The 27,915-nt window shown below is 48.1% G+C and overlaps 2 protein-coding genes and 1 pseudogene across 24 annotated transcripts in view; 1 reads left to right on the top strand and 2 right to left on the bottom strand.

The window, feature by feature from the left end:
* caska (calcium/calmodulin-dependent serine protein kinase a) overlaps positions 1-27,915 on the bottom strand; it is a 213,291-nt gene that overhangs the window by 86,986 nt on the left and 98,390 nt on the right. For all 23 annotated transcript variants that reach the window (XM_065014291.1, XM_065014211.1, XM_029639753.2 and 20 more), the window contains exons 3-5: positions 20,982-21,087; positions 16,718-16,795; positions 15,851-15,923 (exon numbers count right to left, since the gene is read on the bottom strand). In XM_065014291.1, the coding sequence (XP_064870363.1) occupies positions 15,851-15,923; positions 16,718-16,795; positions 20,982-21,087 (257 nt within the window). The remainder of the gene's footprint in view (positions 1-15,850; positions 15,924-16,717; positions 16,796-20,981; positions 21,088-27,915) is intronic.
* The window catches only part of rpl8 (ribosomal protein L8), a 217,323-nt gene that overhangs the window by 129,468 nt on the left and 59,940 nt on the right, over positions 1-27,915 (bottom strand). The gene's annotated exons all lie outside the window — the stretch shown is intronic.
* On the top strand, positions 193-1,853 carry LOC135561890 (probable G-protein coupled receptor 82; annotated as a pseudogene).

Below are 27,915 nucleotides of genomic sequence, written 5' to 3'. Positions count from 1 at the left end.
GGCCTAATCGCCCAACGTCTGTGCCCGACCTCATTAATGCTCATGGCTAAATAGAAGAAAGTCCCCGCAGCAATCTATTATCTTAGTGATACAAGAAGTGGCACTGTGTTTATAGCCATATTGGTTATCTTGTCTAGCTCTGGTGCAACATTCGTATATAATGCTTCCAGTCTCAGTTAGTCTCACAGATCGATGGAGAACACATCCCCACCCTTCCCATCTGTGTCCAACACCTCCTACCTCTTTCCCACCTCCATTTCTCCCTCCTCCCGCTACACACTTAATCCTCCCCTCCCAAGCTTCGTCCGCGCCTCCCTCTACGCCCTCCTCTTCCCCACAGGTCTCCTGGGCAATGCTCTCTCTCACTGGGTGTTCCTGAGGTGTATCCCGACCCAGACTTCAACCCACGTCTACCTGTCCAACTTACTCTTCTCCCTCACCACCTCTTTCCTGGCCAACTACTGCTCACAGGTACATCCATCTTTTACTGACATTTGGATTGATTCTTATTTTTCTCAAAGGGGATTGGTCATATATGTGACAAGACACAAAAATAATAATAATCTTAAAATGTTTTTAAAGGGAAGAAAAGCACCAAAAGATCCCTCGTCAATTCCTTCCCAGAGCCTGGTCTGCCTAGTCCTCCACGGGGTCACACTTGTCCAGAATATCAATATCTACGTCAGTGTCTTAATCCTGACCTGGGTGCCGCTCACCCGCTTCGCCACCCTCATCTAGCACACATATGCCACCCGCCCCAGCGCCGACCCTGCTTCCCCACACCTTCTTCACCAGACTGAGGAGGGTGGGCTTCACCAAGGCCGTGTGCGCCCGGGTGGTGGTGCTGGCCAGAGTACCCGTGGCAGTTTACTATTTAGTGAGAGAGACAGAGGTGGGGGGGAGGGGGCGAGGATGAAGGGAGAGGAGGAGGGGAGGGGAATATGCTCCAGTGTGGCGGTGGAGGTGCGGGGCAGCCTGTCGATGGGGACAATGGTGGCGGCCATTGTGATCTTCTTTGTGTGTTTCCTGCTGGTGCTGACTTTGTACGTGGCCAAGCATATGGAGGTCGCGGCGGTGCACCATCGTCAACGACTCCCAGAGGCTGCTGGGAAAAGTGTTCCGGAACATTGTAGTGATCCAGGTGGGAGTTCTGTTTTCTGTTTGTTTTGGTTTAAATTTTTTACAAATGAAGTAGACTTCAATTCACTGATGTAGTTGTTTAGTTTATGACCGGTTTTATCCAGGGTTTTTACGTCTCATCTAAACCCTTTTCTCCTTTCCTCCTCTCAGGTGGTTCTGATAGAGTGCCTGCTTCCTCATCACAAGTTAATCTTTATCTCTATGGTCCAGCACAAAGTTGACCCAGCCACCACCGCCACCAGGGGGCCCTGCCATCCTCTCTCTGCCATCATCTTTTATCCTTTAAATGAAAGGTGCACTACGCAGCATTTTCAATAGACTATTAGATAACTATAGGCAATATTTGTCACATTTTATTTTCGGTTCAAGAGCACTTCCAGAAGAACATCATGTTTTGTGGAGTTATCATCAGTCATAGGTATACATGAAGGAAAGTTTGAAGCCGTCAAACATCGAAACAGTATGTTGATTTTTGATTCAGGTCAAGAACTTCCTGCTTTGTCTCGCTGCGCTGCGGAGTGCCACCAACTCGTAAATGTATTTCCTGTTGGACAAGACCCGCCCACAGAAGCCCAGAAAACAATCATCAGACGGGCCTACCATGCAGGCCACCACCAGAGTCAATCCGAATTGTGGGAGGTTGGAGGTGACTGTGTCATAAGGGTCAGGGGCCATGGAAAGAGTCACCCAGGGGGAACTGGAGTCTGGGCAGTGCTCTGTAAAGACTTGTTACATTGACCACTTTCATCACTTCAGGAGAAGTGAGACCAATGTTTTTACCATGTGCTGCTGTTTTTTTTTTCCTACTTTATTCAAAGAGAACCTTGTATATTTATTAGGGAGAATAAATGTGGAACTGATACTGTAAGGCCCAACATAGGAGATGAGAAGCAGGTACAGGGAGTGAAACAGTTAATACAGACGGACATGCAGCGGAACAGGAACAGCGTCTGGACATAAACACGACACGGCAAACAATGCTACTACAGGGAACAACCCAGAGGAGCAGACATCGATGCAGGGGCAATCAACAAAGTGAGGGAGTCCAGGTGAGTCTAATGAGCACAGCTGCGCATACTGATGGTAACAAGTGCGTGCGTATGATGACGGGTAGCCCTCGAGCGCCAGAGTGGGTGAGCGGGAGCAGGCGTGACAGTACCCCCCCGTTCTAGGGGCGCCACCCGACGTCCCACCGGTGCGAGCCGGAAGGGCCAGCTGCGGCGTAGAAGCCCCATGGGTCGGCTGAAGCATGACGTGGGATGGGAACCTGCCGAGCCAAACGAGGCAAGGAAACCTCTCGAGCCAGCTAGGGCGTGACAGCCAGACGAGTCAGCTTAGGCACCCCCAGTTCCATTGGCGGCGGAATCCAAGCCAGAAGTCAACAAACAAAACAAGAAAAAAAAACTCATGGCCGGCTGAGGCATAGGAGCCCGATGAGCCGGCTGAAGCATGACATGGCATGGGAACCTGCCGAGCCAATCGGGTCAAGGAAACATCTTGAAACAGCTAGGGCACGACAGCCCGACGAGCCATCTTTGGCACCCCCAGTTCCATCGGCGGCAGCCCCCAAGTCCGACGTCACCAACAAAACAAAACCACAAAAAACTCCCTGATGCTTCTTGTAGTGGTAGTAATATTCTGTAAGGCCCAACACAGGAGATGAGAAGCAGGTACAGGGAGTGAAACATTTAATACAGACGGACATGCAGCGAAACAGGAACAGCGTCTGGACATAAACACGAGACGGCAAACAATGCTACTACAGGGAACAACCCAGAGGAGCAGACATCGATGCAGGGGCAATCAACAAAGTGAGGGAGTCCAGGTGAGTCCAATGAGTGCAACTGCGCGTACTGATGGTAACAGGTGTGTATGATGACGGGTAGCCTGGTGCCCTCGAGTGCCAGGGAGGGGGAGCAGGAGTGACTTATACAGTATGCGGTGTGCTTGTGTAATACATATGTAAAAATGTGTATTATAAATGTTATAGGTGTAAAGCGGTATGTGTTTAATCCTGCGGGATGTGTGTGTGTATTGTTCTGTGAAGTGTGGGTCTTGCAGATGGCTGTGCCCTGGGAGGACTAGACAAAGGCAGACAGGCGAGAGAATCTGCCACACTCCACTGTACACACACACACAGAAAGAGAGATCGAGAGAGGAAGGGAGGAAAAAATCCCCACTGGTATTGCCCAGAGGCAGCAATTATTGCTAACCTACACTAGCTTCAGCAGAAGACTTTAACCTGTACCCTTTATGCAGAGTGCACACTGTTTGTATTTCCTTGTCTGAATATAATAGTCAAAGTGCTACCTTTTCAAACAACAATAATCATGTCTCTGAGTTTATGCTAAAAAGAGTGACTACCACAATTACATTTGAGTCATTCAGCAGACACTTCTGTACATCCAGAGCTGCTTACAGAATGTGTACGGTCGCACGCGTGAGTGTGTATGTGTGTGCATACAAGCGTGTGATTTTTTAAAAATAGAAACGTGTCCTTCAGTCAAGCATATACACTTTCACACATATTAAGCTCAATTAAGGTAACCAACACAGCATTTTAATCAAATGCATTTATTTTGGCTCCACTTTAAACCTGATTTATCCTGGCTGTTTATAGCAGATTAGGGCTGTAATTCACAATATCTCTACCATGGCTCACACTCATTAACTATGCCAGTGGTCCACGGGGGGGAGAGAGAGAGAGAAAGAGAGAGAGAGTGAGTGTGCGCTAGGACTGGGTGGTGTACCGTATTTTACTATATACCGGTATTGATGTAAGGACCGGTTTGGGTTTTTACTTTACCTTCTATAACAGTGTTTGGTTTGTTAAATGTGATACGCCGGGTGTAACGTCCATTTCTATAGTTTACTCTGCTACTTGAGTCATCTCTCACTCAAGGCATATATGATGAACAGAGAGTAGCAGTAGCGTAAAAGAGGGGTTGGCGGGTGGTGGGTGGGACACAATGAAGATAGCCCGATTAGCCAATGTGCGGGAGCACTGGTTGGTCGGCCCAATTGAGGTAGTATGTACATGAATGTATAGTTAAAGTGACTATGCATATATGATCAACAGAGAGTAGCAGCAGTGTAAAAAGAGGGGTTGGGGGGGTGGGGTGGGGGCTTAATACAACCTGATACCAGTGCTGGTGGAGGCCTAAATCAGCACGGTGCAACAGTGTCTTCTAAATCAAAGAGGAATAGGCGAAGCATGAATATTTTGGCTACATGAATTAAGATTTAATGTAGCCAAAGATTATAGGGTCCCCTAGGAAAACACTGAACATCACTTTGGTTCTTACCGTGTCACAATAACTCGCCCATGGAATTTTCATTCGTTATCATGTCAAACAACACCGTATTCAAAGTGCCCACTATTAACTAGAGAATTAGAATAAACATTATACTGCCATGATTCCAAAAGTTCACGCAAGTGTTTTGATCTAAATCGCAATTGCAACATTTGGTTAAAAAACAAGGCCTAGTATTTTTGCCCATATCGTGGCAGTGTGGAAATGATCTCAAACGAGTGCAGGAAATGCAGAAACTGATTGTCACGCCCTGGCCATAGAGAGGCTTTTATTCTGTATTTTGGTTAGGCCAGGGTGTGACTAGGGTGGACATTCTAGTTTCTTTATTTCTATGTTTGGGCCGGGTATGGTTCTCAATCAGGGACAGCTGTCTATCGTTGTCTCTGATTGGGAATCATACTTAGGCAGCCTTTTTCTCACCTGTGTTTTGTGGGTAGTTGTTTTCTGTATAGTTTAAGCTCCTTACAGAACTGTTTCGGTTTTCCCTCTTGTTTATTTTGTTTGAGTGTTTTGTGATCAAATAAAATCATGAACACTTAGCACGCTGCGCTTTGGTGCAATCCTCATTACGACGAGAGCCGTGACAGAACTACCCACCACCAAAGGACCAAGCAGCGTGGTCAGGAGGAGCAGGGATCCTGGGCCCGGGAGAAGAGGGAGTGGAGGACCTCATGGACATGGGAGGAGGTTATGGCAGGGGACAAGACCCTGCCATGGAAACAGGCGGAAACAGCAAGGGAGGAATGGCGGCGGCGATACCAGGAGTCACGGCAACGAGGTAAATACTTCCATCACGTGGACTGGGATATGTTCCGTATTGCGCCAGACAACAACATTGACGAATACGCTGATTCGGTGTGCGAGTTCATTAGAACGTGCGTTGAAGATGTCGTTCCCATAGCAACGATTAAAACATTCCCAAACCAGAAACCGTGGATTGATGGCAGCATTCGCGTGAAACTGAACGCGCGAACCACTGCTTTTAATCAGGGCAAGGGCAAGGTGCAAGGAATACAAACAGTGTAACTATTCCCTCCGCAAGGCAATCAAACAAGCTAAGAGTCAGTATAGAGACAAAGTAGAATCTCAATTCAACGGCTCAGACACAAGAGGTATGTGGCAGGGTCTACAGTCAATCACGGATTACAAAAAGAAAACCAGCACCGTCACGGACCAGGATGTCTTGCTCCCAGGCAGACTAAATAACTTTTTTGCCCGCTTTGAGGACAATACAGTGCCACTGACACTGCCCGCAACTAAAACATGCGGCCTCTCCTTCACTGCAGCCGACGTGAGGAAAACATTTAAACGTGTCAACACTCGCAAGGCTGCAGGCCCAGACGGCATCCCCAGCCGCGCCCTCAGAGCATGCGCAGACCAGCTGGCTGGTGTGTTTACGGACATATTCAATCAATCCCTATCCCAGTCTGTTGTTCCCACATGCTTCAAGAGGGCCACCATTGTTCCTGTTCCCAAGAAAGCTAAGGTAACTGAACTAAACGACTACCGCCCCGTAGCACTCACTTCCGTCATCATGAAGTGCTTTGAGAGACTAGTCAAGGACCATATCACCTCCACCCTACCTGACACCCTAGACCCACTCCAATTTGCTTACCCCCCAAATAGGTCCACAGACGATGCAATCTCAACCACACTGCACACTGCCCTAACCCATCTGGACAAGAGGAATACCTATGTGAGAATGCTGTTCATCGACTACAGCTCGGCATTTAACACCATAGTGCCCTCCAAGCTCGTCATCAAGCTCGAGACCCTGGATCTCGACCCCGCCCTGTGCAACTGGGTACTGGACTTCCTGACGGGCCGCCCCCAGGTGGTGAGGGTAGGCAACAACATCTCCACCCCGCTGATCCTCAACACTGGGGCCCCACAAGGGTGCGTTCTGAGCCCTCTCCTGTACTCCCTGTTCACCCACGACTGCATGGCCACGCACGCCTCCAACTCAATCATCAAGTTGCGGACGACACAATAGTGGTAGGCTTGATTACCAACAACGACCAGACGGCCTACAGGGAGGAGGTGAGGGCCCTCGGAGTGTGGTGTCAGGAAAATAACCTCACACTCAACGCCAACAAAACTAAGGAGATGATTGTGGACTTCAGGAAACAGCAGAGGGAACACCCCCCTATCCACATCGATGGAACAGTAGTGGAGAGGGTAGTAAGTTTTAAGTTCCTCGGCGTGCACATCACAGCCAAACTGAATTGGTCCACCCACACAGATAGCATCGTGAAGAAGGCGCAGCAGCGCCTCTTCAACCTCAGGAGGCTGAAGAAATTTGGCTTGTCACCAAAAGCACTCACGAACTTCTACAGATGCACAACCGAGAGCATCCTGTCGGGCTGTATCACCGCCTGGTACGGCAACTGCTCCGCCCACAACCGTAAGGCTCTCCATAGGGTAGTGAGGTCTGCACAACGCATCACCGGGGGCAAACTACCTGCCCTCCAGGACACCTACACCACCCGATGTCACAGGAAGGCCATAAAGATCATCAAGGACAACAACCACCCGAGCCACTGCCCGTTCACCCCGCTATCATCCAGAAGGCGAGGTCAGTACAGGTGCATCAAAGCTGGGACCGAGAGACTGAAAAACAGCTTCTATCTCAAGGCCATCAGACTGTTAAACAGCCACCACTAACATTGAGTGGCTGCTGCCAACACACTGACTCAACTCCAGCCACTTTAATAATGGGAATTGATGGGAAATTATGTAAAATATATCACTAGCCACTTTAAACAATGCTACCTAATATAATGTTTACATACCCTACATTATTCATCTCATATGTATACGTATATACTGTACTCTATATCATCTACTGCATTCTCATGTAATACATGTATCACTAGCCACTTTAACTATGCCACTTTGTTTACATACTCATCTCATATGTATATACTGCACTCAATACCATCTACTGTATCTTGCCTATGCCGCTCTGTACCATCACTCATTCATATATCTTTATGTACATATTCTTTATCCCCTTACACTTGTGTCTATAAGGTAGTAGTTTTGGAATTGTTAGCTAGATTACTTGTTGGTTATTACTGCATTGTCGGAACTAGAAGCACAAGCATTTCGCTACACTCGCACTAACATCTGCTAACCATGTGTATGTGACAAATAAAATGTGATTTGATTTGATTTGATTTACGAGAGGCAGCTCCAAAGAATGTTTGGGGGGGGCACACGGGGAGTGTGGCAGAGTCAGGGTTCAGACCTGAGCCAACTCTTCGTGCTTACGGTAGGGAGCGTGGTACTGGTCAGGCACCGTGTTATGCGGTGGAGAGCACGGTGTTTCCAGTGCGCGTTCACAGCCCGGTGCGATACATTCCAGCTCCCCGCATTGGACGGGCTAGAGTGGGCATCCAGCCAGGTCGGATGGTGCCGGCTCAGCGCACCTGGCCTCCAGTGCGTCTCTTCGGCCCAGGATATCCTGCGCCGGCTCTGCGCACTGTGTCTCCGGTGCGTCTACACAGCCCAGTGTGTCCTGTGCCAGCGCCCCGCATTTGCCGGGCGAAAGTAACCATCCAGCCAGGACGGGTTGTGGCGGCTCTACGCTCGAGACCTCCAGTGCGCCTCCACGGCCCAGTGTATCCGGTGCCTGCTTCAAGAACCAAGCCTCCAGTATGTCTCCCCAGCCTGGTGAGTCCTGTGGCAGCTCCACGCACCAGGCTGCCTATACGTCTCCTCACTCCAGTGATGATCCATGGCACGAAGCCTCCAGTGAGGATCCATGGCACGAAGCCTCCAGCTTTGATCTGCGGTCCGGAGCCTCCAGCGACCGTCCCCGGTCCGGAGCCTCCAGCGACCGTCCCCGGTCCGGAGCCTCCAGCGACCGTCCCCGGTCCGGAGCCTCCAGCGACCGTCCCCGGTCCGGAGCCTCCAGCGACCGTCCCCGGTCCGGAGCCTCCAGCGACCGTCCCCGGTCCGGAGCCTCCAGCGACCGTCCCCGGTCCGGAGCCTCCAGCGACCGTCCCCGGTCCGGAGCCTCCAGCGACGGTCTCCGCCCGGAGCCTCCAGCGAGGGTCCCCAGTCCGAGGCCTGCAGCGAAGGTCCCCAGTCCGGGGCCTGCAGCGAGGGTCCCCAGTCTGGGGCCTGCAGCGAGGGTCCCCAGTCCGGGGCCTGCAGCGAGGGTCCAGTGATGATCCATGGCACGAAGCCTCCAGTGAGGATCCATGGCACGAAGCCTCCAGCTTTGATCCGCGGTCTGGAGCCTCCAGCGACCGTCCCCAGTCCGGAGCCTCCAGCGACCGTCCCCGGTTCAGAGCCTCCAGCGACCGTCCCCGGTCCGGAGCCTGCAGCGAGGGTCCCCAGTCTGGGGCCTGCAGCGAGGGTCCCCAGTCCGGGGCTTGCAACGAGGGTCCCCAGTCCGGGGCCTGCAGCGAGGGTCCCCAGTCCGGGGCCTGCAGCGAGGGTCCCCAGTGCGGGGCCTGCAGCGAGGGTCCCCAGTGCGGGGCCTGCAGCGAGGGCACCCAGTCCAGAGGCGCCACCAAAGTGGGGGGAGCCAGAGGTGGAACGGGGTCCGCGTCCCGCACCGGAGCCGCCACCGAAGTAGATGCCCACCCGGACCCTCCCCTATAGAGTCAGGTTTTGCAGCCGGAGTCCGCACCTTTGGGGGGCATTCTAGTTTCTTTATTTATTTGTTTTGGCCGGGTATGGTTCTCAATCAGGGACAGCTGTCAATCGTTGTCTCTGATTGGGAATCATACTTATGCAGCCTTTTCCCCACCTGTGTTTTGTGGGTAGTTGTTTTCTGTATAGTTTAAGCTCCTTACAGAACTGTTTCGGTTTTCCCTCGTTTATTTTGTTTGAGTGTTTTGTGATCAAATAAAATCATGAACACTTACGACGCTGCGCTTTGGTCCGTTCCTCGTTACGACGAGTGCCGTGACACTGATGGAAATGCAGGAAATGATTTTATGTTGAAGTTGAATTGAACAGTATAAAACATTCAGAATGAAGAAAGACCCATTGAAATAATTTAGAATATATGTGATACCACCCTAGAGTCACACACTACTCATAAAGCAAATGTAGAACTTGAATTAATCAAAAACATAAAATACCGCCAAATACAGTCAAAAATTAACATATGATATGATATTTTGGCCATATTGCCCAGCCCTAGTGTGCGCCACTACAGTGGCTGTTGCACATTTTCAGAGCTGGATTGTCTATATCCAAATGCCAGGATCCCTTGGTTCCCATTACATGATAGTGATCTGTAGACACACCCCATTCCACCCAGTCATAAACAACATGAATCATACTTTTAAGAAGCTTCTGTGGCCACTAACACTCATAGACCTGAGAGGGTCAATGTCACTCTACCAGCTAATGTATACAGTAGGAAAAGGAAAAGCCTATTAAGATCGCTCTGCTAGTGCTGCCGCTTTCGTCCTTCCCTCGTTCTCTTTCGTCCTTCCCTCGTTCTCTTTCGTCCTTCCCTCGTTCTCTTTCGTCCCTCCATCCCTCTCACGGTCTCTTTCTTCTCTCCATTCATATGGAGAATGTGACATTTCCTCCACATTGAGCTATCAGCCGTTACAGATAAGACCCATCTCTCTTCAATTCACTGTCTGGTTGTTTATCAGAGTGTAGATTAGTCCCACTGGCCCCTCTTACAGCCTAGTGAATAGAAATAACATAACTTTCGGAAGCAGCAAACATTCACTTCTCTCTGTTGCTACAGTTTGAAGAGTAGAGTTCAGTTTTGTTATGTATATCAACAGAGCTTGTGTGCCTACCACTGGATTGCTGATCCAGTAATGACGTGTATAGTCTATGTCTCAGTGGCTCACTGCCCACAGTGCTGACACCACACATAGCGAGGTGAAGGCTTTGTTATGTGTGTGCGTGCGTGTGTTTGGTCTTTGTTAAGAGATAACACCACACACACAAAGAACACAAATCAGAGACAACATACAGTTACAGCTTCGACAATAAACTATTCAGTTCAGTGGAGTATGCAGTATTTGAAGGGAAAGAGACAGCGCTTGCCATGGAACAATGCATATGGCTTGAGTTACCAGAGTTACCTCTGGTTTGTTCAGCCATCCCTATGGGGAAAATGATTGTGGAAAGTTTTGGGATAAATGCTGAAAATCAGGTCTGAGGTTAACACAGGCTTAGGAGTGTAACGCCCGTCTTCCTCCTCTTCTGAGGAGGAGTAGTAGGAAGGATCGGAGGACCAATGCGCAGCGTGGTACGTGTTCATGGAGAGAAGACGTACTGGAGGTCTGGAGAGCAGGGCTGGCACCATCCATCCTGGCTGGATCCTCACCCTAGCCCGGCAGATGCGGGGAGCTGGGATGTAGCGCACCGGGCTAAGAACACGTACTGGAGACACCGTGCGCTCCACCGCATAACACGGTGCTTGACCAGTATGATGCCAGCCATGGTAAGCACGTCTTGGAGAGCTGTAGCGCCGAGCTGGCACAGGATGTGCAGGGCTAGGGAGGTGCACAGGAGGCCTGGTGTGTGGGGCTGGCACAGTCGTCACCAGACGGCTAGCACTTACCTCAGGACGAGTATGGAGAGCTGACTCAGGTGACATCAAATCCCAGACCCGCTCCATCGGGCGGATGCCGTGCCTCATAACCAACACAGCAACTCCCTCATTACTATCTCCTCCAATCTCCCCATTAACTCCTTCACTGTCTCTTCTTCGCTTCCGTCGCTCACCTCCAATTTCGCCCTGACCGGCTCTGGTTCCATCCTTTGCTCCTTACGATAAGCACGGGGAGTTGGCTCAGGTCTGACTCCTGACTCTGCCACACTCCTCGTGTGCCTCCCCCCAATACATTTTTGGGGCTGCCTCTCGGGCTTCCTTGCCAGCCGTGCCAACTCTCAGCCTTAAGCTGCCTCCAGTTCCTCCTGTGGACGGCGATACTCCCTAGCCTGTGCCCAGGGTCCCTTTCCTTCCAGTATCTCCTTCCATGTCCATTTCTCCAGATAGCTCTGCTGCTCCTCACCACGCTGCTTGGTCCTTTGGTGGTGGGTGATTCTGTAACGCTCGTCTTCCTCCTCTTCTGAGGAGGAGTAGTAGGAAGGATCGGAGGACCAATGTGCAGCATGGTACGTGTTCATGATGAATTTATTAAACACAGAACACTAAAACAAAAATAACAAGAGAACGAAATGAAACTGAAACAGTTCTCTCTGGTACAGATACGAAACAGAAAATAACTACCCACAAAACCCATGTAGGCAAGAGCTACCTGAGTATGGTTCTCAACCAGAGGCAACAACTGATAGCTGTCCCTGATTGAGACCCATACCCGGCCAAAAACAAAGAAATACAAAAACATAGAAAAAAGATCATAGAACGCCCTCCCTAGTCACACAAGGACAAGGAGATCTAATACGTTTTGTTCTATGCGATAATATCAGTTAATTAACATGAGCCTTTTTGTGCTTTTTTAAATTATATAAATGCTTCAAAATGCACAAAGAAAATACATTAGCTGATGAAGATTATCTCGTAGAACAAAACATATAAGATCTCCTAAGCCTGTGTTTACCATTAACCTTATTTCGGCGTTTACTCAAAAACGGCATTCATTTCCCTATAGACTTTGTCCAACGAACCATGGCGGAGTTTGTGCCCACAAAAAAGACGCCGTTACTATTTCTCTCTATAGCCTAGAGTGCACACGGAACGCAGACGTAGCTACTGTTTTGATTGCAAGAGATACAATGCTTTCAGAAAGTATTCATACCCCTTAACTTAGTCCACATTTTGTTACAACCCGAATTCAAAACCCATAATGACAAAGTGAAAGCAAAATGTACTTAAATATTCACACCTGAGTCAATACATATTAGAATCACCTTTGGCAGTGATCAATTACAGCTGTGAGTCTTTCTGGGTAAATCTCTAAGAGCTTTTCAGACCTGGATTGAATTTGACATTTTTTTCAAGCTCTGTCAAGTTGGTTGTTGATCATTGCTAGACAGCCATTTTCAAGTCTTGCCATAGATTTTCAAAACGATTTAAGTCAAAACAGTTATTATACCACTCAGGAACATTCAATGCCGTGTTGGTAAGCATTTCCTGCAAAATTTGGCCTCATGTTTGAGGTTATTGCCCTGCTGAAAGGGGAATTTATCTCCCAGTGTGCTTAACTCTATGACAAGCATACCCATAACATGATGCAGCCCCACCATGCTTGAACACATGAAGAGTGGTACTCAGTGATGTGTTGGATTTGCCCCAAACTTAATGCTTTGTATTCAGGACAGATAATTTCTTAGCATAATTTTTTTGCAGTTTTAATTTAGTGCCTTTTGCAAAAAGGATGCATCTTTCTTTTTAATTCTGTACAGGCTTCCTTCCTTCCTTCTGTCATTTAGGTATTGTGGAGTAACTACAATGTTGTTGATCCATAATCAGTTTTCTCTTATCAAAGCCATTCAAATCTGTAACTGTTTAAAAGTCACCATTGTGAAATCCCTGAGCCGTTTCCTTAATCTCCAGCAACTAAGTTAGGAAGGATGCCTGTATCTTTGTAGTGACTGGGTGTATTGATACACCATCCAAAATGTAATTCATAACTTCACCATGCTCAAAGGGATATTCAATGTCTGCTTTAAAAAAAAGAAGACGTTTTATCTCCAGATAGTTGACCTTCTTTGCGAGGCATTGGAAAACCTCCCCAGTCTTTGTGGTTGAATCAGTGTTTCAAATTCATTGTGTGGGGTACAGAGATGAGGTTGTCATTCAAAAATCATGTTAAACACTATTATTGCACAAGGAGTGAGTCCATGCAACTTATTACGTGACTTGTTAGGCACATTTCTACACCTGAACTTATTTAGTCTGGCCATAACAAAGAGGTTGAATACTTATTGACGCAAGACATTTCAGCTTTTCATGTTTTATTAATTGAAGACACTGTGTCTGATAATGTTTTTGGAACGCTTCCACAGTAAATATACAGTAAGGCATCCCTCCATCGACTGCACCTACCTGAAACAGGTAGACATTTATCTGAGTAGGTCCACAAGTGTTAATAGCCTGTAGTCTAGTCCATTATCACAAGGTTATCAATCTGACATTCCAAACTGCCTTATTATCTCTGCTTCCAGAACTAGAATGAAAACATCAACATTCCGGAACTAGAATGTAAACATCAAGATTCCGGATTCTCTCCACAAAATTCACATTCCCATCATTTTGTCAACATTCCTTTTCAGAATGCCTTATTCTTTGTAATCAGGCATGTGACTGCTCGTCTGTGGTTCCAATCTCTCACTCGCGCACACACGCAGCGTGATGAGTAGAAGGGGTTATTGTGAATAATAGGAGATAAAAAGAGAGGCTCTGTGATTTATGCTTCTTGGGATTGAAATGAATTCAATGACTTTTGACTTTCACACATGGGGGACACACACGATACACTGAGGCGCACAGGCTGCTCCCTATTCAACAAGGACAGCGTTGCCATACAACCCGTGTGTGTGACCCCTGTTGAGTTTACCCTTAATCAGAGAGTAAGCTACATATGATAAAGTAAGAGCTACTCGATACCAATCTCCACCAATGAGAAACCAGAGATAGGTCTAGGTCTCTGATCTGTGCTCGTCTGGCATTAATCACAACCCATAGCCATCGAGCCAAAAGCTGGGTCACCCTCAAAACATAGTTACAAACAAAGAAATGTATGTATATAACATATCTGAGCATCTTCATGCAGAGTGGGTACAGACGTAGCTGACTAAGACTATGCTGTGATCTTGTAAACCCCAATGTTTTATCAGTGCTGATATATAATGGCCAATGTGTGATAGAGAACAGTGTTTGTCAAGCTTTTTAACAGAGATTGAGAGAGAGAGAGAGATGAGGAGGAAGGGGAGAGAGAGAGATAGTAGGGGGGATCTATATCAGTACCCAGCAGTGTCTGGTGTGGAAACTGTCAGCAGTGTTTTAACAGCCTGTGCTTTAGGCTATTTCCGTCTCACTCTGTCTGTGCCTGCTGAGAAAACTACTTCTTTCTCTGAAAGGGATATACACCGAGTATACAAAACATTAATAACACTTTCTTTTCCATGAATTAGACTGACCAGGTGAATCCAGGTGAAATCTATGATCTGTTATCGATGTTACTTGTTAAACCCACTTCAAATCAGTGTAGATGAAGGGGAGGAGACAGGTTAAAGAAGTATTAAGCCTTGAGACATGGATTGTGTATCTGTGCCATTCAGAGGGTGAATTGGCAAGAGAAAATATTTAAGTGCTTTTGAATGGGGTATGGTAGGTGCCAGGCGCACTGGTTTGTGTCAAGAACTGCAACGCTGCTGGGTTTTTCCCGCACAACAGTTTCCCGTGTGTATCAAGAGCGTTCCACCACCCAAAGGACATCCAGCCAACATGACAACTGTGGGAAGCATTGGAGTCAACATGGGCCAGCATCCCTGTGGAACACTTTATACACCTTGTAGAGGTGGGTGGAACTCAATATTAGGAAGGTGTTCCTAATGTTTTGCATACTCAGTGTATATGATAAGACTGTTTGGGGTTTCAAACATAACTACACTAGCTTCAACTCAGGAAGCTCGTACAACTACTACACACTACTCATAGTTATTGCAATTTATCTCCAAAGATAAAATGTCTGACGTCGACTCATGGTTATGGAGCAATATAGTCAAGGTTGAAAAGTTCATGGTGTAACCACTGCCAGGACAACAATAACGACAAAACCTCCACCATATCATCAGCTCACACGAGACGGAAAGGATGCAGTGGTTTTTAGCAGCTACATTTCAACCCTAATAAAACCACTGCGCCTTCACGTTCTCACCCAGGGTGCCAGCTAGCTGCCTGGTTTCTCTGCTTCCATCCTGACCAGATAACACCAGCTGTACGAGCCTGATCAAATTAACACTTATATTCATTTCTGTAATAACAGGAATATTTTTTATAGGTTTTTTATGGAATACAAAAACAACTAACTGTATGAAACAGTAGTGATACTGGCAATAGCTGTGAGGGTAGGAACTGCACTGGTGTTTTTGGCTTAGGTATATTTGCTTTAGGTCTCCAGGAGTGGAGAATCCCTGAAAAATAAAATAATCTGCCCGGCACATCACAGACCCAGAACAAGGCCGCCAGACAGACAGAAGACAAAATATCGAGAAGACAAGAAGCACAACTTATTACTTATTCATTGTTCAGACAGAGACTCAAAAGTCTGGGCCAAGACGGGAAAACAGAGAGAATTCCCTCCTTAGCTGTTGTAGTCTGGGCCATGATGGCTGAGGAGAGGACAGGGGTGAGCTTAGCACTGTCGGTAAAATCAGAGCAAGTTCCCAACTCAGAGTAAACACACACACACTATCAAAGAGACACTCCGGCTTACCTTCACGTCTCGATGGATGACGTTGTTGTCATGACAATACCGTAGTGCCTCTAGGATCTGTCTCATGTAGTGACTGGAGAGGGATGAGAGCAATAAAACACCATGACTGTTGATTCGATACAACATTGTTGTAATCACTGGTGTATAGTACTTAAAGTAAGTAAAAATACTCCAAAGTACTACTTAAGTTGTTTTTTGGGGTATCTGTAATTTACTATTCATATTTTAGACAAGTTTGACTTTTATTCCACTACCTTCCTAAAGAAAATAATGTACTTTCTACTCCTTACATTTTCCATGACACCCAAAAGTACTCGTTACATTTTGAATGCTTAGCAGGACAGGAAACTGGTCCAATTCACACACTTATCAAGAGAACATCCCTGATCGTCCCTACTGCCTCTGATCTGGCAGACTCACTAAACATAAATGCTTCATTTGTAAATTATGTCTGAGTGTTGGAGAGTGCCCCTGGCTATCTGTAAATAAAAAAAACAATAAAATTGTGCCGTTAATATAAGGAATATTAAATTATTTATACTTTTGATACTTAAGTATATATATATTTTTTTAAACTTTTACTCAAGTATAATTTTACTGGGTGACTTTCACTTTCGTCATTTTCTATTAAGGTATCTTTACTTTTAATCAAGTTTGAAAATGGGGTACTTTTTCCACCACTGGTTATAATGTCAACACTGTAATAGCAACAAGTGGATACTGTTGTTTTTAGTATCGTGTGTTTTTCTATTCTTCTCTGAATTTCTTTTTCACTAGTGTTGTGTTTTGAAATGCTGAATGCCACATCGAAGTATGGCCTTGAGACGCGGAACTCTTCAGACAGAGAATCATGGGAAGTGGTCTTACCTGGCCACTGCTTCACTGTACACAAAGCCAGCATCTGCCCTCTTCACGATCTCAAAACACAGGTCCGCTCCATCCATACTGTAGGAGAGCGAGAGAGGCCGAGGGAGAGGGAGATACAGGGGGAAGGAGAGGAAGGGAGAGCGAGAGAGGCCGAGGGAGAGGGAGATACAGGGGGAAGGAGAGGGAGAGGGAGGGAGAGAGGCAGAGGGAGAGGGAGATACAGGAGGAAGGAGAGGGAGAGGGAGGGAGAGAGGCCGAGGGAGAAGGAGATACAGGGGGAAGGAGAGGGAGGAGATAGGCCGAGGGAGAGGGAGATACAGGAGGAAGGAGAGGGAGAGGGAGGGAGAGAGGCCGAGGGAGATACAGGGGGAAGGAGAGGGAGGGAGGGAGGGAGAAAGGCCGAGGGAGAGGGAGATACAGGGGGAAGGAGAGGGGGAGAGTGAGAGAGGCCGAGGGAGACGGAGATACAGGGGGAAGGAGAGGGAGGGAGAGCGAGAGAGGCCGAGGGAGAGGGAGATACAGGGGGAAGGAGAGGGAGGGAGAGCGAGAGAGGTCGAGGGAGATACAGGAGGAAGGAGAGGGAGGGAGAGCGAGAGAGGCAGAGGGAGATACAGGGGGAAGGAGAGGGGGGAGAGCGAGAGAGGCCGAGGGAGAGGGAGATAGAGGGGGAAGGAGAGGGGGGGAGAGTGAGAGAGGCCGAGGGAGAGGGAGATACAGGGGGAAGGAGAGGGGGGAGAGTGAGAGAGGCCGAGGGAGATACAGGGGGAAGGAGAGGGAGGGAGAGCAAGAGAGGCCGAGGGAGATACAGGGGGAAGGAGAGGGAGGGAGAGCGAGAGAGGCCGAGGGAGATACAGGGGGAAGGAGAGGGGGGGAGAGTGAGAGAGGCCGAGGGAGAGGGAGATACAGGGGAAGGAGAGGGAGGGAGAGGGAGAGAGGCCGAGGGAGAGAGAGATACAGGGGGAAGGAGAGGGAGGGAGAGCGAGAGAGGCCGAGGGAGAGAGAGATACAGGGGGAAGGAGAGGGAGGGAGAGCGAGAGAGGCCGAGGGAGAGGGAGATACAGGGGGAAGGAGAGGGAGGGAGAGCGAGAGAGGAGAGGGGAGGGAGATACAGGGGAAGGAGAGGGAGGGAGAGCGAGAGAGGCCGAGGGAGATACAGGGGGAAGGAGAGGGAGGGAGAGCGAGAGAGGCCGAGGGAGAGGGAGATACAGTGGGGGAAGGAGAGGGAGGGAGAGCGAGAGAGGCCGAGGGAGAGGGAGATACAGGGGAAGGAGAGGGAGAGCGAGAGAGGCCGAGGGAGAGGGAGGACAGGGGGAAGGAGAGGGAGGGGGAGAGGGAGAGAGGCAGAGGGAGATACAGGGGGAAGGAGAGGGAGGGAGAGCGAGAGAGGCAGAGGGAGATACAGGGGGAAGGAGAGGGGGAGAGTGAGAGAGGCAGAGGGAGAAACAGGGGAAGGAGAGGGGGAGAGTGAGAGAGGCAGAGGGAGATACAGGGGGAAGGAGAGGGGGAGAGTGAGAGAGGCAGAGGGAGATACAGGGGGAGGAGAGGGGGGAGAGTGAGAGAGGCAGAGGGAGATACAGGGGGAAGGAGAGGGGGGAGAGTGAGAGAGTCAGAGGGAGATACAGGGGGAAGAAGAGGGGGGAGAGCGAGAGAGGCCGAGGGATAGGAAGATACAGGGGAAGGAGAAGGAGAGGGAGGGAGAGCGAGAGAGGAGAGGGAGAGAGAGATACAGGGGGAAGGAGAGGGAGGGAGAGCGAGAGAGGCCGAGGGGAGAGAGAGATACAGGGGGAAGGAGAGGGAGGGAGAGCGAGAGAGGCCGAGGGAGAGGGAGATACAGGGGAAGGAGAGGAGAGGGAGAGAGGCCGAGGGAGAGAGGAGATACAGGGGGAAGGGAGGGAGGGAGAGGGAGAGAGATACAGGGGGAAGGAGAGAGAGGATACAGCGGGGGAAGGGAGAGAGGGAAGGAGAGGGAGAGAGGAGAGGGAGAGAGAGAGATACAGGGGGAAGGAGAGGGAGGGAGGGAGAGGCCGAGGGAGAGAGAGATACAGGGGGGGGAAGGAGAGGGAGGGAGAGCGAGAGAGGCCAGGGGAAGGAGGGAGAGGGAGAGAGGCCAGATACAGGGGGAAGGAGAGGAGGGAGGGAGAGAGGCCGAGGGAGAGAGAGATACAGGGGAAGGAGAGGGAGGGAGAGGAGAGAGGCCGAGGGAGAGAGAGATACAGGGGGAAAGAGTGGGAGGGAGCGAGAGAGGCCGAGGGGGAGAGAGAGATACAGGGGGAAGGAGAGGGAGGGAGAGCGAGAGAGGCCGAGGGAGAGAGAGATACAGGGGGGAAGGAGAGGGAGGGAGGGAGCGAGAGAGGCCGAGGGAGAGGGAGATACAGGGGGAGGGAGAGTGAGAGAGGCAGAGGGAGATACAGGGGGAAGGAGAGAGGGGGGGAGTGAGAGAGGCAGAGGGAGAAACAGGGGGAAGGAGAGTGAGAGAGGCAGAGGGAGATACAGGGGGAAGGAGAGGGGGAGAGTGAGAGAGGCAGAGGGAGATACAGGGGGAAGGAGAGGGGGAGAGTGAGAGAGGCAGAGGGAGATACAGGGGGAAGGAGAGGGGGAGAGTGAGAGAGGCAGAGGGAGATACAGGGGGAAGAAGAGGGGGAGAGCGAGAGAGGCCGAGGGAGAGGAAGATACAGGGGGAAGGAGAGGGAGGGAGAGCGAGAGAGGTCGAGGGAAATACAGGGGGAAGGAGAGGGAGGGAGAGCGAGAGAGGCCGAGGGAGATACAGGGGGAAGGAGAGGGAGGGAGAGCGAGAGAGGTCGAGGGAGATACAGGGGGAAGGAGAGGGAGGGAGAGCAAGAGAGGGGAAGAAGAGAGGTCAGTTTAGCATAAAGGTCAATGTAAATGTCCAGACTTCAGGAGGTGAAAAGGCTTATTACAGTTTGATGTGTGTGTTACTGTCTTTACTTTATCTATCCAATACTCAATAGACACCACTGCTATGGGCCGGTTTGAAAGCTGTGTGTCTGTCGCATGTGTTTGTGGGTCTGCATATTTGTGTGTGATAAAGCTATGGAAGTTCCCCAAAATGAAACTTGTTCATTTTTAATCGAATCCTTTGACGCACACGAGAGAGATGTGAAACAGGACATTTCATATTTCTGATTTCACGTAAAGGAATTTGCCATGGTGTGTGTTCGTGCACGCGTGTGTGTGTGTGTGTGTGTGTGTGTCTGTGGAGTCTTCAGGGACCTAAGGGGAGGCTCCTCTGGTGTGGAATCTTTGTCTTATCTCTGCTTCTTCATATTCCACATTGGTTGTGCTTTTTTTCTTCGTTCTCTTGTTCTCTCTCTTTCTTATTTTTCTGCATACACTGTCTCTTCTACAGCCCGGCCTCTCTCACTAGGGCTGGGTGGTATCCAGATGTTCATGCAGTCATACTGTTTCTGTACCATACCTGGGTATACGGTATTAGCGGAAGTGCCCACAAGGGGTTCTATTTAAAACAAACAGCACAAGACAATTTAGGCAACAGGGATCTAGATCCAGGAGGGGATTGAATGTCTCTGCTGTAACCAAGAAGGTTCATCTTGACATCTAGCCGCTTAGCTAGCAAGTTAGCAAACCAAATGCAAAGCTGGAGCCCTAAGCTGGATATCATTTATTTGACACATCTTAGATTTCTTATAGTTATACTTAACTTCTAAGAAATGGTATAAACCCCCCAACCCACAATATATATCTTTTTTAAACGGTATTGAAAATCATACTGTCTGTATTTTGAAATAACCCAGTATTATGGCATTAATGCTCACTCCCTTTCCCTCCATCTCTCCCTCTCTTACTTTCTCTATCACTTCCTCTACCACCTGTCCGCTCGGGCTCCGTCATCCTTCCAGCCCTCTACCATCGCTTTCTCCCTCTTCTTACTCCGTCCTTCTCTCTGCTTTCTCCACTCCTATCACTTCCAACACATTCTAGAACAACTTCCTAGACTGATACACACACCTCTTTACCCTGTACCCATATTTTGGCCTGATAACTAGCAGAACTATGCTGGCGTTAGAGAGCAGTAGGAATCCCATTACCAGCTGTCACATCAATAATACCATTCTAGCATGACTGCGCTGCAACCAAATGAAATACTTTGATATCACAAAAAGAATGCTTGCGGAATATATAAGTGAATGTGTGTGTGTGTGTGTGTGTGTGTGTGTGTGTGTGTGTGTGTGTGTGTGTGTGATCATGTGTAAGAGATAAGTTATAGAGTGTGTGACAGACTTACAACTCGAAGACCATGTAGAGCATGCCATCTGAGCTGTATGTCTCCACCAGCTCTACGATATGAGGGTGCTTCAGCATGTGGCAGATACTGGCCTCTCTCTTCAGATCTGTGGAGGTAAGTGAAGGAGAGAGGGAAAGGAGAGAGGTCAGGGGTTAGAATTCACAGTCTCGGGCTTTCGAGAGAAAAGCATCAGAAGAACTCATGTACGGTAAATGAGAGGGAAAAACGATGCTCTACGTTAGGCTAGATCAGTAGACACGCCTCCTCATCGCTAGAACCATTCAATCTGAAAAATAAATGTGGTGAAGATCATGTGAGAGCTTGAGTTTTGGGGAGAGTGATGTGCATGGGGAGAAAATTTGATTGCTTGAACAAATCAATATTCTGAGTCTTCAACAGGGATGCAAATGGGGTATTACACTGTCATCCTAAACAAGATGAATTGAAGGTATAAACTCAAACAGGTATTATAAACCTGGTGGTTCGAGCCCTGAATGCTGATTGGCTGAAAGCCATGAAAAATATTTATATATTACACTGGTAACCTGTTTATAATAGCAATAAGGCACCTCGGGAGGTTGTGGTATATGGCCAATATTCCACGGCTAAAGGTTGTATCCAGGCACCCATCGTTGTGTCGTGCATAAGAACAGCCCTTAGCTGTGGTATATTGGCCATATTTCACACCCTCTCGTGCCATGCTGAAATAAGCCTGAGTGAGTGAGTGTGTGTGTCTGCTGTTAAGACTAGCCAACACTAGGGGAGCTATCAGGAGCTTACATGAAGCTTCATCCAAACAGGCAATGTGTGTTACTGTTACTCTCGCCATGCCTTCCCTCTGTCCTACCGTGCCATTATGGTCCTACCGTGCCATCTTCCTACATCCTCCCCTCCCTCCCTGTGTTTATATGTGTGACCCAGTTGTCAAACAGAAATACCTCCAGCCTTTTATATTTACATTTGAGTCATTTAGCAGACGCTCTTATCCAGAGCGACTTACAGCAGTGAAGGCATACATTTTCATACTTTTTTTCAGTACTGGTCCCCACTGTACTGCACTACACACCTAATATTGAGTTGCACACCCCTCCCCCTTTTGCCCTCAGAACAGCCTCAATTCATCAGGGCATGGACTCTACAAGGTGTTGAAAGCGTTCCACAGTGATGCTGGCCCAAGTCGACTCCAATGCTTCCCACAGTTGTATCAAGTTGTCTGGCTGTCCTTTGGGTGGTGGACCCAGCAGCGTTGCAGTTCTTGACACTCAAATGGGTGCGCCTGGCACTGACTACCATACCCCATTCAAAGGCACCTAAATATTTTCTCTTATATTCACTCTCTGAATGGCATACATAATCCAAATCTTAATTGTGTCAAGGCTAAAACATCCTTCTTTAACCTGTCTCCTCCCCTTCAACTACACTGACTGAAGTGGATTTAACAAGTGACATCAGTAAGGGATCACACTGTAGCTTTCACCTGGATTCCCCTGGTCAGCCTATGTCACGGAAAGAGAAGGTGTCCGTAATGTTTTGTACACTCAGTGTATACTACAGAGTGAGAGAACCAATAGATCAACACAAACATGCTGCATGTTGTTTTGACCACAGCACCATCTTCATCAAGCACTGGATTGTTAGACTGTAGAACTTCTTGGTTCTACAGACACAATGGACCAGCGTTGCTTTGATCCATTTTCCTCTCTCCTCTTTCCTCCCTTTCCCTCTCCTGTTTTTGCCTTGCCCTGGGCTCCACGCTAACCTTTTTCTACAAGGAGCACGTGTGCACCTACATTGGAAAATGTAGATGCAACACAAAGATATTTAGGAGCACAATGAAACATATTTGAGGTAATAAAGCTAAAATCCTTAAAATGTTTCTAGCTGGTCACTCTGGTGCTCCTAACTAAAAATGACAGGTCGCACAGCATAATATTTAGGCACATATGCGGGTGGAAATGGTCGCACTGAAGAGCCCCGTCTCAGCTCCTCTCCTCATCCATCCATCCCCTACAGCAGGCACTTACCTTAACACCCACCCACCTCCAGGCAACAGCTATTCTGGGAGGGAATATTGAAGCTAGACGAGTGAGATATCATATGTAATCTTGTGCACACACACACACACACACACACGAGTACCTAACTTTTCAGCTTTATGCACACACTCCAGGAAAACACATTACTCCTCACTCTTAACATCATTCACTTTTAATATCCTTCTCTGCACTATCACACACATAAAACCAAACTATGCAGACACACAAATACCGCTACACCCAAATTCTCATTCATACAGTACAGCCTGCAATACATTTTGATGCAGCCGGAGGACATTTAACATTCATCAGCAGTGCCAATGTCAGAGCTCCAGGAGAAAGAAAGAAAGAAAGAAAGAAAGAAAGAAAGAAAGAAAGAAAGAAAGAAAGAAAGAAAGAAAGAAAGAAAGAAAGAAAGAAAGAAAGAAAGAAAAAGAAAGAAAGAAAGAAAGAAAGAAAGAAAGAAAGAAAGAAAGAAAGAAAGAAAGAAAGAAAGAAAGAAAGAAAGAAAGAAAGAAAGAAAGAAAGAAAGAAAGAAAGAAAGAAAGAAAGAAAGAAAGAAAGAAAGAAAGAAAGAAAGAAGGAAAGAAAGAAAGAAAGGAAAGGAAGGAAAGAAAGAAAAGGACGCAATGTGAAAGGAGATATCGGAGAGTGTGGGTGGCATTCCGTACACTGGAGAAATAATCATGGAGATCCTTCGCTACTTGTCAACTATTCGTCCCATATCAAAATTGTCTGTACTGTCAAAGGTACTGGAGTCCTTAGTTAGTAGGCAGCTGAAGGCCTACTTCCAAGAAAACAACCTCTTAAATGGAATGCAATCAGGTTTTAGGTCTGGCCACAGCACTGTTTCAGCAACATTGAAGGTTTTAAATGACATCCACTGTGCTCTTGATTTAGAAGTTACATTGTGTTGTCTGTCTTTATTGATTTGTCGAAGGCTTTTGACACCTTGGACCATGCTGTGTTAGTGCAAAGGTTAAAATGTTGTGGAATTACTGGTCATGCTCTAGATTGGTTTATAAAGTACCTATCAAATCGTACACAATGTGTAATGGTGGATAGTTGTAAATCTGAGTCCATAGAGGTGTGCTCAGGTGTTCTGCAAGGTTCTATTTTGGGCCCACTGTTGTTCATTTTGTATATCAACAACATTGGGGATCTTATTGAAACAGCGGATGTTCCTTTTTATGCAGATGATACTGTTCTTTATTCAAGTGGTAGTAATTTATCTAAAAGACTACAGGTACTGAGAAAACCAAATAAGACCAACGCGGACACGCTCCACTTCCAAGCTTACAGAACTCTGGCAAAGCCAGGTAGAAATACCTTGGGCCATGTTCTAGGCTAAACCATAGCCACAATGAGTAGGGGTGCACACTGCACATAAACTGGTTAAACATGTATTTACACAACACAGAGGCGATAGAAACGTCTAATAACAGACCACCATAACATCACATTGTCCATAGGCCTTCAAATCAAACCGGTCCACATCTTCAATAGCCGTGATCTCAATGAACAGATAAACAAAATGACAGAACTGGCAGGAAAAAGGGGTGCCCACCTCTTGAGCAAACCCACATCTACCCAAACCCACACATCTAAATGTCAGTGGGCGTGAGAAGCGGACACAAACGAGAACAAACAGACAGTAAGCACTCAAAATAAATCCCCAAACTGAAGGAAAATGACTTCACTTGACCAGCAAATGTAGGCTAATGACAAGAAGGGAATTTAATAGCAACAGGACTCGTGATTACATCGTGCTATATAATCAGAGAAAGAACTTGGAATAACAACACTAAATGGCTTCACTGTGAGAATCAGAGAGACACGTGGCTCTTGTAGGCCTCCTGGTGGGTTTAGTAAAACGTTTATTAGCGCTAGCCTAGTGGGGAGTGTTTGTCCGAAGATAATTCACTGTTTGTCCTAAGATAATGATTAAGATAATAGCGAAACCGCAACGGTGCTTAAAGGAAAATACAGCTCAAAAGATATCCTTTGGTATTTGTTTCACTAGTCCACTGTTGATACAGTCGCAAAATGTTTTGCATGTCAGCAATCAAGATTTCCAGATATAGAGAAACAGTATGATGCGTGGACTAATGAAACAAATACCAAAATAAACTATGTTTCAGCTCCCAGTAGAAGCTCTCTGTGTGTGTGTGTGTGTGTGTGTGTGTGTGGGTTGGAAGTGACTGAATGGAAATGATTCTCAGATCACTGCATCAGTATTACAGCTGACCTCAGAATAGAGGCAATAAATGAGGAGGGAGGGAGCGTGAGAGAGAGAGAGATTGCATAAGTGTGGTTGAATGAAAAAGATTAAATGAATGAAAATTGGGAGGGAGAGAGGGAGGGAGGGAGATGGGTATAGATCACACACAACAAGGCCTTGTACTTTCTTCAAAGCCAGATCAAAACCCATAGGAGGAAAGCACAAACCTCCATATGGCTTTGACACGCATGCACACTGCAGGGGGCATGTCAAACAGTGCCATGTTCAATGACTCACCACAGATAAAGCAGTTAGGAGGGGAGGGGAGGAGGAGGGGAGGAGAGGGGGAGAGAGAGAGATCTCAATAGAGGTCCCAGTTTCTCCAGCTGGGAGTTAAAGCCTGTTCTGGAGGAGGCCCTGATCTGTGTGTGTGTGTGTGTGTGTGTGTGTGTGTGTGTGTGTGTGTGTGTGTGTGTGTGTGTGGGGCAGCAGAGAGAGGCCTTGGTACATGTAGTAGAGCTCTAGGTGCCAGGTGCCCCATTACTATAGCTACCACCTGGAGAGGAGGAGGAGGGAGGAGGAGGAGGGAAGGATGGTGAGGAATGGTGGAGGGAAGGATAGGGATAGGGAGAGGGATGGGGAGGGAGGGATGGGGAGAATGGATGGGGAGAGGGATGGGGAGATAGGGAGGGATGGGGAGAGGGATGGGGAGGGGGGAGGGAGGGATGGGGAGGGAGGGGATGGGGAGGGGGAGGGAATGGGGAGGTAGGGGAGGGATGGGGAGGGAGGGGGGAGAGGGATGGGGAGGGAGGGATGGGGGATGGGGAGAGGGATGGGGAGAGGGATGGGGAGGTAGGGAGGGATGGGGAGAGGGATGAGGAGGGAGGAAGGGATGGGGAGGTAGGGAGACTGAAAGTGATGAATCTCTGGTTCTCAGGGCTGCTTTTCTCTCTTATCTCTTCTGCAGTCTGACCTATTCATCACACACCACTGGGACAGGGGGCCTCAGCAAGTGTGTGTTTGTAGAGGGAGAGAATGTGCAAGCATGTGTGTGTGTGAAAGCTTTAGTGTGTGTGTGACCCCTGCTGGCCAATCGATCGCCGGCCCACACCATTTCTGGGTCCTTCAGGCCCGTCCCTAGTTGTTGTGCAGCAGTGTGTGTGTGACCCCTGCTGGCCAATCGATCGCCGGCCCACACCATTTCCGGGTCCTTCAGGCCCGTCCCTAGTTGTTGTGCAGCAGTGAGTGTGTGACCCCTGCTGGCCAATCGATCGCCGGCCCACACCATTTCCGGGTCCTTCAGGCCCGTCCCTAGTTGTTGTGCAGCAGTGAGTGTGTGACCCCTGCTGGCCAATCGATCGCCGGCCCACACCATTTCTGGGTCCTTCAGGCCCGTCCCTAGTTGTTGTGCAGCAGTGTGTGTGACTACTCTCCTGTATTAAAGCTGCTTGTTCAAGAGTAACTGTTCTATTTTCAATCACCCAACAAATGTGAAATATAAAAGACAAATCAACAAAGGGAACAGTGTTACTGCCATCTAGAGTTTGTGTGTGTGTGTGTGTGTGTGTGTGTACGGTCGATAGATTTCTCAGAGCTCCAGCCAAGGCTTGTGATTGGATACAAACAGGTGGTAGGGTGATGGAGAGGAATGGGAGGCCTAGTGAACGTTTCATTTGTGTTTTTCTCGGTCGTTTCCATCACTCGCTTTATGAGAAGGGAGGGATGACAGAAATCCCTGCCTCTGGTAGAAAAAAAGATATTTCTCCTCCGCGGAGCGGGGTACACGATCCCTCGTTCAGAATGGGTTTGTAGGGGATTGTCTGTGGAGTGTGGTAGGAAGAGAAGCTAAGTTCAAATACTCATGCAGACTTAGAAAAGGACTTAACCTGACAGTGAGTTTTCATAGCACGCATGCACGCACACACACACACACTACTACAGAAATAATAAATAATACTAGTAATAATAATTGGAATTGTTATGCCAAACCGACTAGCACGGAGGGGAGCAGTGTTGTCTGGGGAAACCACAGATGTGTCCTGCATCAGGAGAACAGGCCAGATCAGCTACCTAACAACACAGTGACATATCATACTTCACTGTAGTGAAATCTACCATTCAACACCCGTCTGTGACTATACCGAGCCACACACGTGCACACATATCTCTCTGTCAAATCTCCTGCTAGTCCATATACACCCCAGTGGGAAGAAATGAGACTGGAGATGGAAACGTGAGAGTGGAGTGACAAACTGTGCAACTGTATGACACTCAAGACAACAGACAAAAGACAAGAGGACCGTCCCAGTTTTTCTCCGGAGATATTGGACAGTGCAATTGTTTTACTGTTGTCAGTATTCACGTATGAAAGCTTGAGCCTGACACTCGCAGACCACACACACTTAGAGATGGCAGTTCTGATCAACTTGATTCATTACTGAAGGGACTTGAGGGCCCAGCAATATAAATCAATAACCGTGTTTCACTTTTCTCATTGCAATTGTTCAGCAAAAAATGATATATTTCCAGCAATGTAAAAACATAGCAGCTAGTACCAGGATAGCCTACATGAATGTGGAATGTGCTTTGAGATCAGAATCAGGCATTAAAAGCCTATATTTTTCAAGAAGGTTCCTAATGACAGAGCAGAGGATGTGCTCAGCAGACAGGAAAGAAC

The sequence above is a fragment of the Oncorhynchus nerka genome, linkage group LG1, assembly GCF_034236695.1.
Source record: "Oncorhynchus nerka isolate Pitt River linkage group LG1, Oner_Uvic_2.0, whole genome shotgun sequence".
NCBI lineage: Eukaryota > Metazoa > Chordata > Actinopteri > Salmoniformes > Salmonidae > Oncorhynchus > Oncorhynchus nerka.
Note: the sequence above shows the minus strand (reverse complement) of the source record. Positions and strands in the feature narration are given on the sequence as shown.